Source organism: Myotis nattereri (genome assembly GCF_964212035.1).
Source record: "Myotis nattereri genome assembly, chromosome: X".
NCBI lineage: Eukaryota > Metazoa > Chordata > Mammalia > Chiroptera > Vespertilionidae > Myotis > Myotis nattereri.
In genome coordinates, this window is record NC_138078.1 from 148,166,195 (window position 1) to 148,179,669 (window position 13,475).

Sequence of the window (13,475 nt, forward strand, 5' to 3'; positions counted from 1 at the left end):
GGGGAATTCTGCCCATTAGGATCCTATGTGAGTTGTGTGCTTGGAGAGTGGGGAAGTCTGACCATTGAGAACTCTCTTGATCTAGTATTGTGTTGATTGAACAGATTTTAAAAAATAAGTAAGTGAATGAATAAAGAACTCTCCCACTCGTTTACCACACCCAGCCCCATGCCAAGCTCTTCCCCACTTTGGGGGCTTTGCACTAGCTGTTCCTTCTGCCTGGAATGCCCTTCCCCCAAATATTCACCTGGTTGACTCCTTTGCCTTTAGGTTCAGCATAACTGTCACCTCCTCCAAGTGGCTTTCCCTGAACACCATATCTGAATGTCATTTCCCCTCAGCATACAGCACTTATCATGGTCTGTAACTATCTTTTGTTTCTATTTTATTCCTTCTTTCTTGTCTGTCTCCTCCCCTAGAATGTCAGCCCCTAGAATGTCAACCCCACTAGGGCAAGAACTTTTGTCAATTTTTCCCACTGCTTTATCCCAGACTCTAAAGTAGTGCCTGACAATAAATATCTGTGGGAAGAAAAAAGGGCAGAAGGAAACAAAGAAACACAGGTTAAATGACTGAGGAAACAAGTAAAAGAATGTATGTGTAAAGCTAAATAAATGAAATAGGATAGATGAGTGGGGGAGCGGTGCGCAGGGTGGAGGGGGTCAATGGGAAAAAAGGGGACATATGTGGCCTGGCTAGAGTGGCTCAGCGGTTGAGCGTTGACCTATGAACCAGGAGATCACAATTTGATTCTGTGGGACATGCAGGAGGCAGCTGATCAATGATTCTCTCTCATCATTAATGTTTCTATCTCTCTCTCCCTCTCTCCCTTCATCTCTAAAATCAATAAAAGATGTATTTTTAAAGAAAGTCATGTTATGTTTTTTTTAAATATATTTTTATTGATTTCATAGCGGAAGGGAGAGGGAGAGAGAGAGATAGAAACATCAATAATGAGAGAAAGCCATTGATCAACTGCCTCCTGCACACCCCACTCCAGGGATCAAGCTCACAACCTGGGCATGTGCCCTTGACCGGAATCAAACCTGGGAACCCTTCTGTCTGCAGGCCAACGCTCTATCCACTGAGCCAAACCAGCCAGGGCAAAAAATATTTTTTAAAGGGGGAGATATATGTAATACTTTCAATAATAAAAATAAATTAAAAAGTAAATTTAAAAAATAAGATAGATGAATAAAAGGGACTTTGGGAGAAAAGAACCCAAAATTCCCACATTTGGAATATAAACAAACAGATTTAGAGAAACAAAAAGACAGTTATTTTATTTTTATTTTAAAATCCTTGACTGAGAACTGAGAAATTTTGTATAAAAAGGGGCTATTGCTAAGGCGACTGGGAGTCAGTCAGGGATTACAGCATTGGAGGGGTTGGTAGAGAAGAAATGGGCCTTGGGGCCCTGGAAGCAGAGAGAAGAAGGTTGTAAGCAACAGCTGCCAGGGGATCAGGTGCAGAACAGGTGGGGATGGTGGTGACCTAGTCGTCCCATTCATCGTCCTCTTCATCATCTCCGGCCTGGTCCTCCCCTTCGTCTGGAGGGAAGCAGAAAGAGTGGAACTCAGATGGGCAGGAGGGTTCACAAGCCCTGGAGAGGGGGGTTCCTAGGGATTAAGAACTCAGGACTCAGGGTCCTGGGGGTGCTGAAGTCTCCTGTGAGGAAGTTAGGTCTGGGGCTAAGGATGAGGCCCCCTCAGAGGAGAGGGAATTAGGGTTTCTGTTTGGGACAAGATATAGTTGGGGTCTGGGTTCCAGTTGGAGTTTAAGTTAATATTATTGTCAAAAATGTATGGTTAGTTGGGATATTATTGTCACACAAAGGGTTAACATTAACAGGCTTGTCACTTAATGGGGTGAATTTAAATATTATTAGCAAAAGTGGACTAAATCACAATATTATTGTTTCACAGCAGGTTAATGTTAATATTGTTGACACATAATGGAGTTAATAATATATTAACTCCAAAAGATATGGAGTTTATTATAATACTAGTGGCCCAGTGCACAGATTCGTGCATATTGAAAGGAAATTAATTACAAGAAATATTTTAATACCGCTTATTTGCCTTTTCTTTATAATAGAAGTGTCAGAGATTAAAGAAAATTAGTAAAATGTATATGAAAATAATATATAAATCAATCAATAAATAACCTGATATAACAACAACATTGATAAAAACAATGACTGATAAATTGATTAAGCTTATTCTAATAGTTCCCTGTACACCACATTAAGAGTAAAAACACTTTCAGAGTGCTTGACTAATTTCCCTTGTGAAGAAGTATTTACAACTTTAACTTTAATGTGACACACTCTTCGAACTCGAGAGAAAACAACATATAACTGACCATGTCCAAAAACGGGTTCAGGTAGGAATATTCCTACTCTGTCTAGAGTTTGTCTTTGTGATTTATTAATAGTCATCACAAATGCTGACATCACAGGAAACTGTCTTTGAATTAATTTATATGGAAGGCCAGTGTTAGATGGGGACAAATCAATTCTTGGAATTAGAACAACCTCTCCTTCCGCAGATCCTGTTAATACTTCAGCTTTGATTATGTTAGGTCTGAAACATCCCAAACACTACAGCACTTTAAACTCATTTGTACTATGGCCAATGGCATAGCATGCAGCACAACACTGAGACATTGTAGACTTAGCCTTTTATAAATATTCTGTCGATGACATGCTTTCTTTCAGCTTCAGAATGTCAACACAAACAACCAAATTCACAATCGACAATGACAGATCAAAACATACGCATGCGATTGGTGCCAGCAAGAGCTTTACATGTATTGCACATGCACAAGTTAACGCTTATTTTTAAATTGCCAGTGTGCGTCATATGTACTGGCCGGTTGGTTGGTTGGAGGGTCTGACATATGTACGGTCAGTCACTTAGCCTTTTATATATAGAGATATAGATAGAAGATTGTCATATAATGGATTCATGTTAATCTTGTGAATACACTCTGGGATATTAATATTATTGTCCAAATTGGAGTTAATTATATTATTGTCACCTAATAGGTTGAACTCCATATTATCCTCACATAATTGTCATATAACAATATTGTTGACACACTAAGGGATTCCTATTAACATTATTACAAAAAGATTGGGTTAGTTATAATACTATCACATAGTTACTGTTAATCTATTGACATATAGAGGTAGGGTGTCAAAGATGGGGTTCTTTCTAATCTCTATATATAAAAACCTAAGCGATCATTATGACTGGTCAACCACTCAACCGGTCGACCAGTAGCTATGACAACACACTGACCACCAGGGGGTAGACACTCAATGCAGGAGCTTCCCCCCTGGTGGGCAATGCGCTCCCACAGCCAACCTCCTGTGGCCAGCCAACCTCCCCAGGTCCTTCCCCCTGGTTGGCCAGCCCGATCGGCCCTGATCGGCCCAGACCGCAGACCAGGCAGAGGGATCCCACCCATGCATAAATTCGTGCACCGGGCCTCTAATATTATCATAACAGAGTGGGCTAATGTTAACACTACTGAACAAATGGGATTGATGTTAATAATGTGGACATACCTTGTCATTAATGTTAATATTATTGTCAAAGATAGACTTACTTATACTATTGTTACATAATGACAACATTAACATTGTCAAAAAGGAGACTGAGCTCTGCCAGCATAGCTCAGTGGCTGAGCGTCAACCTATGAACCGGGAGGTCACAGTTCAATTCCTGGTCAGGACACATGCCTGGGTTGCAGGCTCGCACCCCGTGCAGCAGGCAGCCGATAGATGATTCTCTCTCATCATTGATGTTTCTATCTCTCTCTCTCTCCCTCTTCTTTCCTCTCTGAAATCAATAAAAAACATTTTTTAAAAAAAGAGAGAGAGACTGATACAAGATCCACCTTATCACTATCATCAACAGATGGGGCTAATGCTACTATTGATGGAGACTGTTGGGGTTGTTTTTAGGCCAACACTAGCCATGGGAAGCAGGGTCACTGTCCTGGCAGGTTGGACTCCAGAGAGGGCAGCCTGCAAGTGGCAGGGGAGGGCAGACTCTCACCTGAGGAGTGGATGGCTTTGCTTCTCTTCTGCATTACGTGCATCAGGGCACCCACCAGCCCCTCGGAGCTCTGAGGTGGTGGCTGCAGCGCAGAACTTTCCGAGGCTCCAGGGGTCTGCAGCAAGCAGGGTCCAGCAGAGAGGGCTCAGGGCCTGTGAGAGCATTTCTCCCCACCCCTTCCAGTCCCCTTCAAGGCTCCAAGCCCACCTCTCAACATCAACCTCCCAACCCTGTCACTGAACTCCACAAGCCTGGGACCCCCATCAGTTTCAGCCCCAGTCCCCTAACATCCTTATTTGCACAATACAACCCAGAATGCCAGGCTCCCAGTCCTTCATCCTGCTGGTCCTCACCTTGTTCAGCTGAATTCCCTGCCGGATTTGATCCAAAAGGGCACCCCGACTTCCAACAGGGGCCAGGCCCCCCACAGGCCCCAGAGTAGGAGGGACTGGGGGAGGCACTGGCACATCCCCAGAGCTGGGTGGTGGTGGTGGTGGTGGTGGAGGTGGTGGTGGTGGCATGGGTGGACCCCCAGCTCCAGGGAGCGGAGCGGGTGGTGGCGCAGAACGTCCTGTGGCTGGAGGGGGTGGGGGTGGAGGGCCCCCTCGGCCCGGAGGTGGGGGTCCCCGAGGAGTTGGTGGTGGTGGTGGCGGCACACCTCCCAAAGGTACAGGAGGCAGTGGACCAGAACGACCCTTGTTACTCCCCACAGTTGGGGGCCGGGGGGGCTGGTTCCCTCCTCGGGATGGCGGTGGGGGTGGTGGAAGCGGCTCTGAGGGCGGAAATAACACATAGCTATTATTACAGTTTTCTTCCAAGCCTGTTTCACTCATTTGTAAATTGGGTACCTGAGCCCTAGCTGGTTTGGCTCAGTGGATAGAGCGTCAGCCTGTGGACTGAAGGGTCCCAGGTTTGATTCTGGTCAAGGGCATATGCCCAGGTTGCCAGCCCATCCCCAGTGTGAGGCCTGCAGGAGGTAGCCAATCAATGATTCTCTCTCATCATGGATGTTTCTCTCTCTCTCTCCCTCTCCCTTCCTCTCTGAAATCAATAAAAAAAATTTTTTAATAGGTACCCAACTGACCAACTCCCAATTGTAGCAGTAGAGGGGTTTCAGAAGACTAAGTGATTACTTCTGGAAATCAGCCACCAGGGTTGGAGAAGAAGGGGGTGTCCAGAAGAAGGGACTCACCCTGGCGCCTCATCTCCTGCCGCACAGCTTCCAGCCCGCCCTGATCCTCAATGAAGTCATAGATAAGTTTGGAGGTCTCAGCATCGGTGAGCTGGGCCTCACTGATTCCTGCCCTAGAGAACAGGCTCCGCAGATCCGGGTCCAGGTTGTTTACCTGCCCCGAAGGAAAAGGTCAGGGGCAGGAGTGGGTGAATAAGGTGGGGAGGGAAGGGACATGGATTGTCATCGGGTCCACCCCAGAGAGGGAGCTGAGAGGGCTGTGGGAAGGGGAGGGTCTGGAGGTAGGTCTGATCGCTGGACTATGGAAGGGTAGGTGGGAGCTGAACAGGGGCCAGGGGACTTCGGAGTTACTCACGTCAAATCCATTCTGGGGGTCCCACCCCACGTGGCTGACATGTCTAGGGGAGGGGAGGAGACCCCAGTGAAGCCCTCCTGCCCTTTCTTCTCTCCCTTCCTAGTGAAGCCCCCTGCCATCTTTTGCCCAGAGGGACCAGAATTAACAAATGAGCCATAAGTGAATGAATGAGTGAATGAGTGAGAACAGTAGTTATGGAATTAGAAGGGGTCCATAGTTTATGGTACCCATTTCATCCTATTTCCACCATCTATCCACCATCCATTTGTCCAACTAGCCATCCCCATTCACCTGTCAGACTACTGATCCATATTTGTCTCTCCACTTATCTGCCTACACACATCTGTTTATCCATTTGCCCAACAATCTGTCCTCACACACACTTGTCCCTCCACCAATCCATCTATCCATGGGCTCACCTTTCCATTCATCCACTCATTTGTCTCCATTCAACCACACACTTCTGTCCTGTTATCCATTGAACTGTTCATTCATCCACAATTCTGGCCATCTATCCATCCCCATCCACCTTGTCTGTGAACCAATCAGCCTATAGATCCACCCTTTTATCCCCAATTCCCATTTACCCATCCTCCCATCCATCCAACCACCTATCCATTTATTCTCCTCCCACTCATTCATTCATTCATTCATTCATTCATTCATTCATTCATCTATTTATCTACCCACCCATCTACTCACCCTCCAGCCCACCCAGATTAAAACTAGAGTGAGGCAAGTGAGACGCCTAGGGTACAAAATTTAAGGAGGCACTCACTCTCAGTCATGAATTGAACTTGCATGACCCTGAAAATTTTGCAACCTTAGTGTCTCACTTGCCTCTCCCTATTCCTGGCCTTGCACCCACCCACCCATCCAATCATCTACCCACTCCCCCGCCCAAGCATATGCCCATCCTTTCATCCACTTAGCTCATCTGCCCCCCTCCCAGGAATCTGTGGGCCCGATGGAGAAAGGTTCTCACTTGAATCCACTAGGTGCACCAATATCAGCCTTTCTGATCTTTTTCTTCCCTGAGCGTTTCTTATCAACTGGGCCAGGGCCAGGTACCGGAAGCCCACGGTATCGTGAACTCGTGATGTCCGGGTTCTGGATGTCCACTGTCCCCATCCCCAGGGACAGTGATCCAGCTGCTGGGCCTGTGGGGAAATAGAGTGACTAAACCATTGACCCACTTACCTACCAACCAAAGTATAGGGGCGAGAGAGAGGAAGACTGTTTGGGGAAATTTCTGTGTGTGTTTGATGGTCATGGAGGGAGTGGGTGAGGGATTCAAGGAGGGTTTATGGAGAAGTGAATGGGTGGTTCCCAAAAACCATTCATACATTCACTGATTCAATTATTTATTCAGTCACTCATACTTATCACTTAAGTATTGACTCATTCATTCACTGGCTTATTAACTAATTAATTTTTTAAATTATTTTTTCATTCATTCATTCATTCATTCATTCAATCATTGATTTCTTTGCTGATTGAAATTTTATATCACTTTTTCATTTGTTCACTGTTCAGGTCATTCACTCACTCATTCATTAATTTACTAAATCATCCCTCCATCCATTCATCCACTTATCCACATAGCAATTCACCTATGCATTTATACACCCACTTATACATCTATATATCTATCTACATTTCATCCTCCCATCAATTCATCCCCTTACACAACCATCTATCCACCACCAATCCTTCCACCCACACATCCATACATTCATCCACCCACTCAATCACCCACTTATCTCTGCACCCACCAAATTACTCACCCACCGACCCACCTGTCCATCCAGAGACAAGGAAGAATTAGCACTCACCCCCTTGGTCTCCACCTGGGTGCGAGGGCAGGGGTGGGAACCCTCCTCTTCTCTCTGGGAAGATGGAATGGGTAGAAAGCTCTGACAACCTTGCCACGGGTTCCTGTGTTAGCCTCTTATTATCCTTACTTGCAATAGAGGACTCACCTTCATTGACTGGTGCTGGTGGTGGGGGTAGCTGGCGTCTGTCTGTAGAGAGACAGGTACAGGTAGACTGGGAACCAGAACCATGAGAGGGGCTTTTACAGCTCCCCACTCTTGCATTCACCTCAGCCCAACCTCCTTTCCTTCTCCAAGGCCTCCTCACCTCCACTTTGCCTTTGATTCCTTTTCTGTATCTTCTCCTGCACCAGGGCCTGGAAGGCCTGGGCCTCGCTCTCATCTGCAAAGTTCAGCCCCACTTGGCAGTCCTGCGCACACCTTGGGGTCAGCAGCCTTCCAGGACACCCATACCTTCCCCATAACCCCCACACACATCCCAAGTGAGGCCCAGAGGTCAGGTGGTCACTTACATCTCCAGCAAAGGTGTGGAAGAAGGAGGTGGGAGTGGAGTAAACCAGCTGTGAGTATAGCTCCTGTTCCCAGAGTAACAGGCCTGTCTGGAGAGGAGGAGAACACACTGGCACTGAGGTGTGCCCTGGGTGGCAGGTCTCTGTTATGTGGGCAGGGAACATGGTGTTCAAATTTGGAGCCCCGGGATCTGATTTGGATATTTCTAACTCAGCATCAGAGAGTTGGGGGTCTAGGGGTCAAGATGTGGAAGGTTGGGTTACTATATGGGAGTTAGACAACATAGTGAGAGATTTGGATTTGGGGTTTGGGGCCCTAGATGTGGGACTTGGGGGGCTGAATTTGAGGATTTGGGACTCCAGTGCTAGGAAACTGAGCCCATTCTAGATTCCATCCCATACCCCCCTTATGAAGGCCTTCATTTGGGCAGGCAGGGCTCCAGTATTGGGAGTTGGGGTTGAGAGCTGAGGTTCAGACATACAGACTTGGGAATTTGTGGGGAGGGTTTCAGGCAAGGTATGTGTAATTTGAGGTTTGAAGAACAGAGTTATGGCTTAAGAGTTTAGTTAGTATTTGATTGCTCTGGGATATTAATGTGGGTATGCTGGGTTCATCTTTATGGGTTTAGAAGCATGAATTTGGGATATATGCCTAGGAAGTTCAGGTTGGGAGCCTGTGGAACAGATTCAGGAATTCTGGGGTCCATGTTATGGGGTTAAAAGGACAGATTTTGGCATATTCAGGTTTGTGGTTTGGGGGCATAGGTTTATGACTTAGGAGCTAAACATCTGAGGTTCAGGAGTTTTGATGGGGGATTTCTGGGGCCCAAAATGTTGATTTAAAGTAGATTTGAGTTTCAGAAAAAAATATAATGCTCACTTTTGGGGTGAGGGGAGTTTATGGAACAGATTAGACTTAGGCAGTATACTAATATGTGGGGGTTATAGACATTGAAATGGAGACTCTAGGGTCAATCATCACAGACTTAGAAAGGCAAACCAGATTTGACATCTGGATGAAGTCTTTGGTTCTGGGGTCCAAGGGTTCACTGATCTGCCGAGAGCTCAGGGCTCAGGACACAGATCTAGGTTTGCAGGTTGAAAATGGCTTTGCATGTGCAGCGGGGGAGGGCGGGGATCACCTGAAGGCTGTAAAGGCGGATGAAGTAGGACTTCTGGGGGTTATCCTTCACAAAGCACACAGCCCCACAATGCTTCTTGGTCCAGCGCTCAGCTCCAGGGGGCATCGCCATGTACAGTTGAATAACTGAGGTGGCCAATGTCTGGGAGGGGAGAGCGGGGTTCAGTGGAGTCTGGGAGGGGGCAACCAGAGGGTCTGGGAACCAGACTTGGTCCTCCATTGCCCATGGCTGGTGTGGCCCCAAAGGAAGAGCTACAACCAGAGAGAAAGTGAATAGACATGAAGATCTTCCTGGTATTGATGAATGGGGGTAAGTGGATTCTAGGAGAGGAGATGATGGAGAGGGACCGTAGGAGGGGAAAAAAGAGGAGGAGGAGATTGGGGAAGATGAGGAGAGAGGAAGGGGAGGAAATGAGAAGAGAGGGAGGATGCGGAAGAGGAGGAGGAGGAAAATGAGGAGAGGAAGAGGAGGAAAGGGAGAAAGACAGGGAGGGCCAGGAGGTCCCCAGCTCACCCAGCATTTCCTTCCGAGCATGTCGAAGACTCGCTGGTTCTCATGGTCTTGGAGTAGGGTGGAGGGTATGTTCTGCTGAACCGCCTGTGTTCCGCGGCCCCCAGGCCTGCCTCCCACAGGGCCCCCACTCATGGTGCCTCCTGCCCTTGTCCTCTCCGGCTAGGCTCTGGGTGCAGGGTAAGAAGAGGAACTTCCGCAGTGAGCAGGGGAACAGGAAGTACAAAAAACCACAAGAGAAACAAGTTCTCCACAGCTCCCTCTGTGGGCCTGGGCTCCTCCTCCCTGGGACAGACTTAGACCCTCTGCCCTCCGTTTGGGGTCCTCCTCATTTGACTGGGTAGACCACCTTTTGGACTAGCCCATGTCCTATTCCTTCTTTCTTATTTTCTGGGGCCCACCTCCCTCTAACTGGCTGAGATCCTCCTCCCTCTGATTGGCAGGAAGAGTGAGGCCACTACTGCACTTCTGCAAGGCATTCTGTGGTTGGTCATTGAGAACAGTCATGGGGCTGAATGGCCTCCTTCTTCCCCAAAGTATTCAGTTAGCCTGGGAGGCCTGAGGTCCTAGGCCCCTAGTGCTAAAGGATTACTGCGCTAAAACTTTCCCTTTATTACACAGTGAGTGGCAAGTGCCTGGGATCCCACCTTTCTCCTGAGACCCCAACAACCCAGCTCACTTCCCCATCCCTTACCCCTGCCTCCCCACAGCTCCCAAATTATGCTCTGCTTATCATCCCTCCCCCTTTTAAATTTGTTTTTATTGATTTCAGAGAGGAAGGGAGAGAGAGAGAGAAACATCAATGATGAGAGAGAGTCATTGATCAGCTGTCTCCTGCACACCCCACACTGGGGATCAAGCCCACAACCTGGGCATGTGCCCTGACCGGCAGTCAAAGCATGACCTTCTGGTTCATAGGTCGACACTCAACCACTGAGCCATGCCGGCCAAGCCATTCATTCCTTTTAACACTGCTCATTGAGCTCTCAGTGTGTGTAAAGCATATCTCCAGTATCTGGCACAAACTAGACATTCAATAAATGGAGGATTGAATGAGGGATTAATGTCTAATTGATCTAGTGTTTTCTGAGTTTTTTCTAAGTGCCTTACTTTAATAATTCATTTCCTATTCACAGAGGACACGATGACGTAAGCACAACTGTCCCCTCCATTTTACTGATAGGGATGCCGGGGCCCAGAGCTTAGCTAACTTGCCTGAGATCACACAGCTTTGTGGAGCTGAGGTTAACTATGTGAGTTCCTAAACTGTTAAGTGCCACATGGGGGCTGAGATAAAATTCTTCTGCTCCTTCTCTGTGTCTTTGGTTCTCCACCTTCCTGCACTTTTTAAAAAATATATTTCATTGATTTTAGAGAGGAAGGGAGAGAAAGGGAGAGAAACATCAATGATGAGAGGGAATCATTGATCGGCTGCCTCCTGCATGTCCCCTACTGGGGATCGAGCCTGCAACCCAGGCACATGCCCTTGGCCGGAATCAAACCTGAGACCCTTCAGTCTGCAGGCTGATGCTCTATCCACTGAGCCAAACCAGCTAGGGCCCTGCTCTTTTTTAAAAATATATGTTTTTATTGATTTCAGGGAGAGGGAGAGAGGGATGGAAATATCAATGATGAGAGAGAATCACTGATTGGCTGCCTCCTGTATGCTCCTCATTGGGGATTGAGCCCACAACATGAGCATGTGTCCTGACCAGAAATCGAACCATGACCTCCTGGTTCATAGTTGGATGCTCAACCACTGAGCAATGCTGGCCGGGCCTTGTCTGTCTTATTCATTGCCGAATCCCCACCACCCTAGCACAGGACCCTGCACGCAGAAGCTCAACCAGTATTTGTTGAATCATCATTGTATAGTCTAGATTTCTATGCTATAACTTACTGTCCTCTTCCCACAAGGCTTCCCCTGTCATCTTTTCACCTCCACGCCTGGGGAAAGGGGAGAGAAAAACTCAGAGTGTGCAGGGGCCAGCTCCCCACCCACGGAGATGTCCACACTGTTCACTGATGCTACAGGCAAATGGGTGCTTTAGGGCCCCTCAAGGGAGATGCAATTGCTAGTCCTGGTTGGTGGAGTGAGGACAGGGTGTGCACAGAAAAGCAGACACCTGAAGAAATAAGAATTTCTCAATGGTTAGAACCACCGATTCTGGAGCCTTCCAGCCTAGATCTGGCACTTACCAGCTGCTTAAAGTCTGGTAACCTCTCAGTGCCTCAGTGCTCTCATCCATAAAGTGAAGATAGTAATAGCAGTTAAGGCTGTTGTGAAGACTAAATGAGATAATTCATGTACAGTGATCAGTACAGAGCTTAACACGTTATAATTCTGTATAGTTGTTTTTACGAAATAGCTAAATTGGATAAATGAATTATATCCCTTCAGCCTAGCATTCCCCGTGTCTCCCCCCACCCCCATCCTCTCCTCACCCTCCATCAGACTGTCAGATCCCACCACCACTGGCAGATGGTCAGAGACCCAGAACACATGGCCACCTTCCCACTGCCCTTTCTCTACCTCTCCCTGCTGCACAGCCCATCTCAGAGATCTATTCCATGGACCCACCCATTCACAGTCCTCCAGAACTGTGACATGTTCCTGGAGCCCTCCATGCCAACCTCAGAGGTCTCACCCGTCATGTTTCCCACCCTACTCCCGTCCCCCCCCCCCCCCGACCATCACTTGCACAAGAAATTACTGTGCCAGCCAGCTCTCCTTCCTTTCTAGATCTGTGGCTGATAGCCAGGGAGCCAGAGGTCCTCTCCTAGTTCCTGCACTGCCCACACCCTCAACGTCATCACAACTCTCTCTACATGGGTGTTCTCTATGGCCCTGCACCCCAGTCTATGTGACCCAAGTGTCCATTCCTCAGCCTGTGACACCAGAAGTGTCCACACCCATGTGTGACCCTAAGAGTATCTACTCCGTAATGTGTGTGACCCTGGGTGTCCAAATCCCTGTGTGTATGACTCAAGGAGTGTCCACTTCCCAGTCTGTAGGTCTCAAGGGCTGCCCACACCCTTGACTTTGTGATCCCAGGAGTGTTGTTTTTGTTTTCCAAAATAAAAAGTGTTATTAGCTGAAACCGGTTTGGCTCAGTGGATAGAGCATCGGCCTGCGGACTGAAGGGTCCCAGGTTCGATTCCGGTCAAGGGCATGTACCTGGGTTGCGGGTACATCCCCAGTGGGAGATGTGCAGGAGGCGGCTGATCGATGTTTCTCTCCCATTGATGTTTCTAACTCTCTATCTCTCTCTCCCTTCCTCTCTGTAAAAACTCAATAAAATATATTTTTTAAAAAAAGTGTTATTAATTCTGGTGTCTTCAAAGAACCCGGGGCGGGGGCGGGGATGGGAGTAGATATCACTATTCCCACATTTCAGCCCCGGGTCCAGAAACCAAAGGGCTGCTCCTGCAGGCAGTGCAGGCCCAGAGGCCAAATCAGTCCTGGCCACCTGCTTAAAGCAGCTCAGCCTGTGTGCTTGGCTCTTAGGGAGTCTCTGGGAGGCTGCTTGCCTCAGTTTGGAGAGTCCAGGCCCTGGACTCGGGATGAGAGATCAGGAGTCAAGTTAAGAAATATGGAAGCCAAAGCCACTCAGTTCTGTGGTCCAGCAGAGAGGGCCAGAGGCTATGTCCCACTTGCTAAATCCTGGGCTGGGGACCCGAGGAGAGTAGGCCATTTAGTACTGATGGTCCATCAGGGGCAGGGCAGCTGGGCTATAGCACTCCTTACCAGGGGCAGGCAGGTCACCCGAAGTCCATCTGGGCATGCCACTCTTAGGAGCACTGCTGCCCAAGTAAGGAATGTTCTGGGTTGCCCTGGGGATGGTGGTGAGACATCGGTGCTGAT

The 13,475-nt window shown here is 47.9% G+C and overlaps 1 protein-coding gene across 1 annotated transcript; it reads right to left on the bottom strand.

Annotated features, from left to right (window-relative positions):
* Nucleotides 1–1,423: 1,423 nt before the first annotated feature.
* Nucleotides 1,424–9,745, bottom strand: WAS (WASP actin nucleation promoting factor; the record flags this gene model as incomplete). The annotated part of the gene is made up of 12 exons (XM_081081158.1): nucleotides 1,424–1,550; nucleotides 4,068–4,182; nucleotides 4,421–4,839; nucleotides 5,260–5,413; nucleotides 5,615–5,657; nucleotides 6,600–6,774; nucleotides 7,450–7,503; nucleotides 7,597–7,638; nucleotides 7,757–7,859; nucleotides 7,962–8,048; nucleotides 9,101–9,241; nucleotides 9,614–9,745. The coding sequence occupies 12 exons, from the start codon at nucleotides 9,743–9,745 to the stop codon at nucleotides 1,495–1,497; spliced, it is 1,521 nt and encodes a 506-aa protein (XP_080937284.1). The 3' UTR covers nucleotides 1,424–1,494.
* Nucleotides 9,746–13,475: the final 3,730 nt, after the last annotated feature.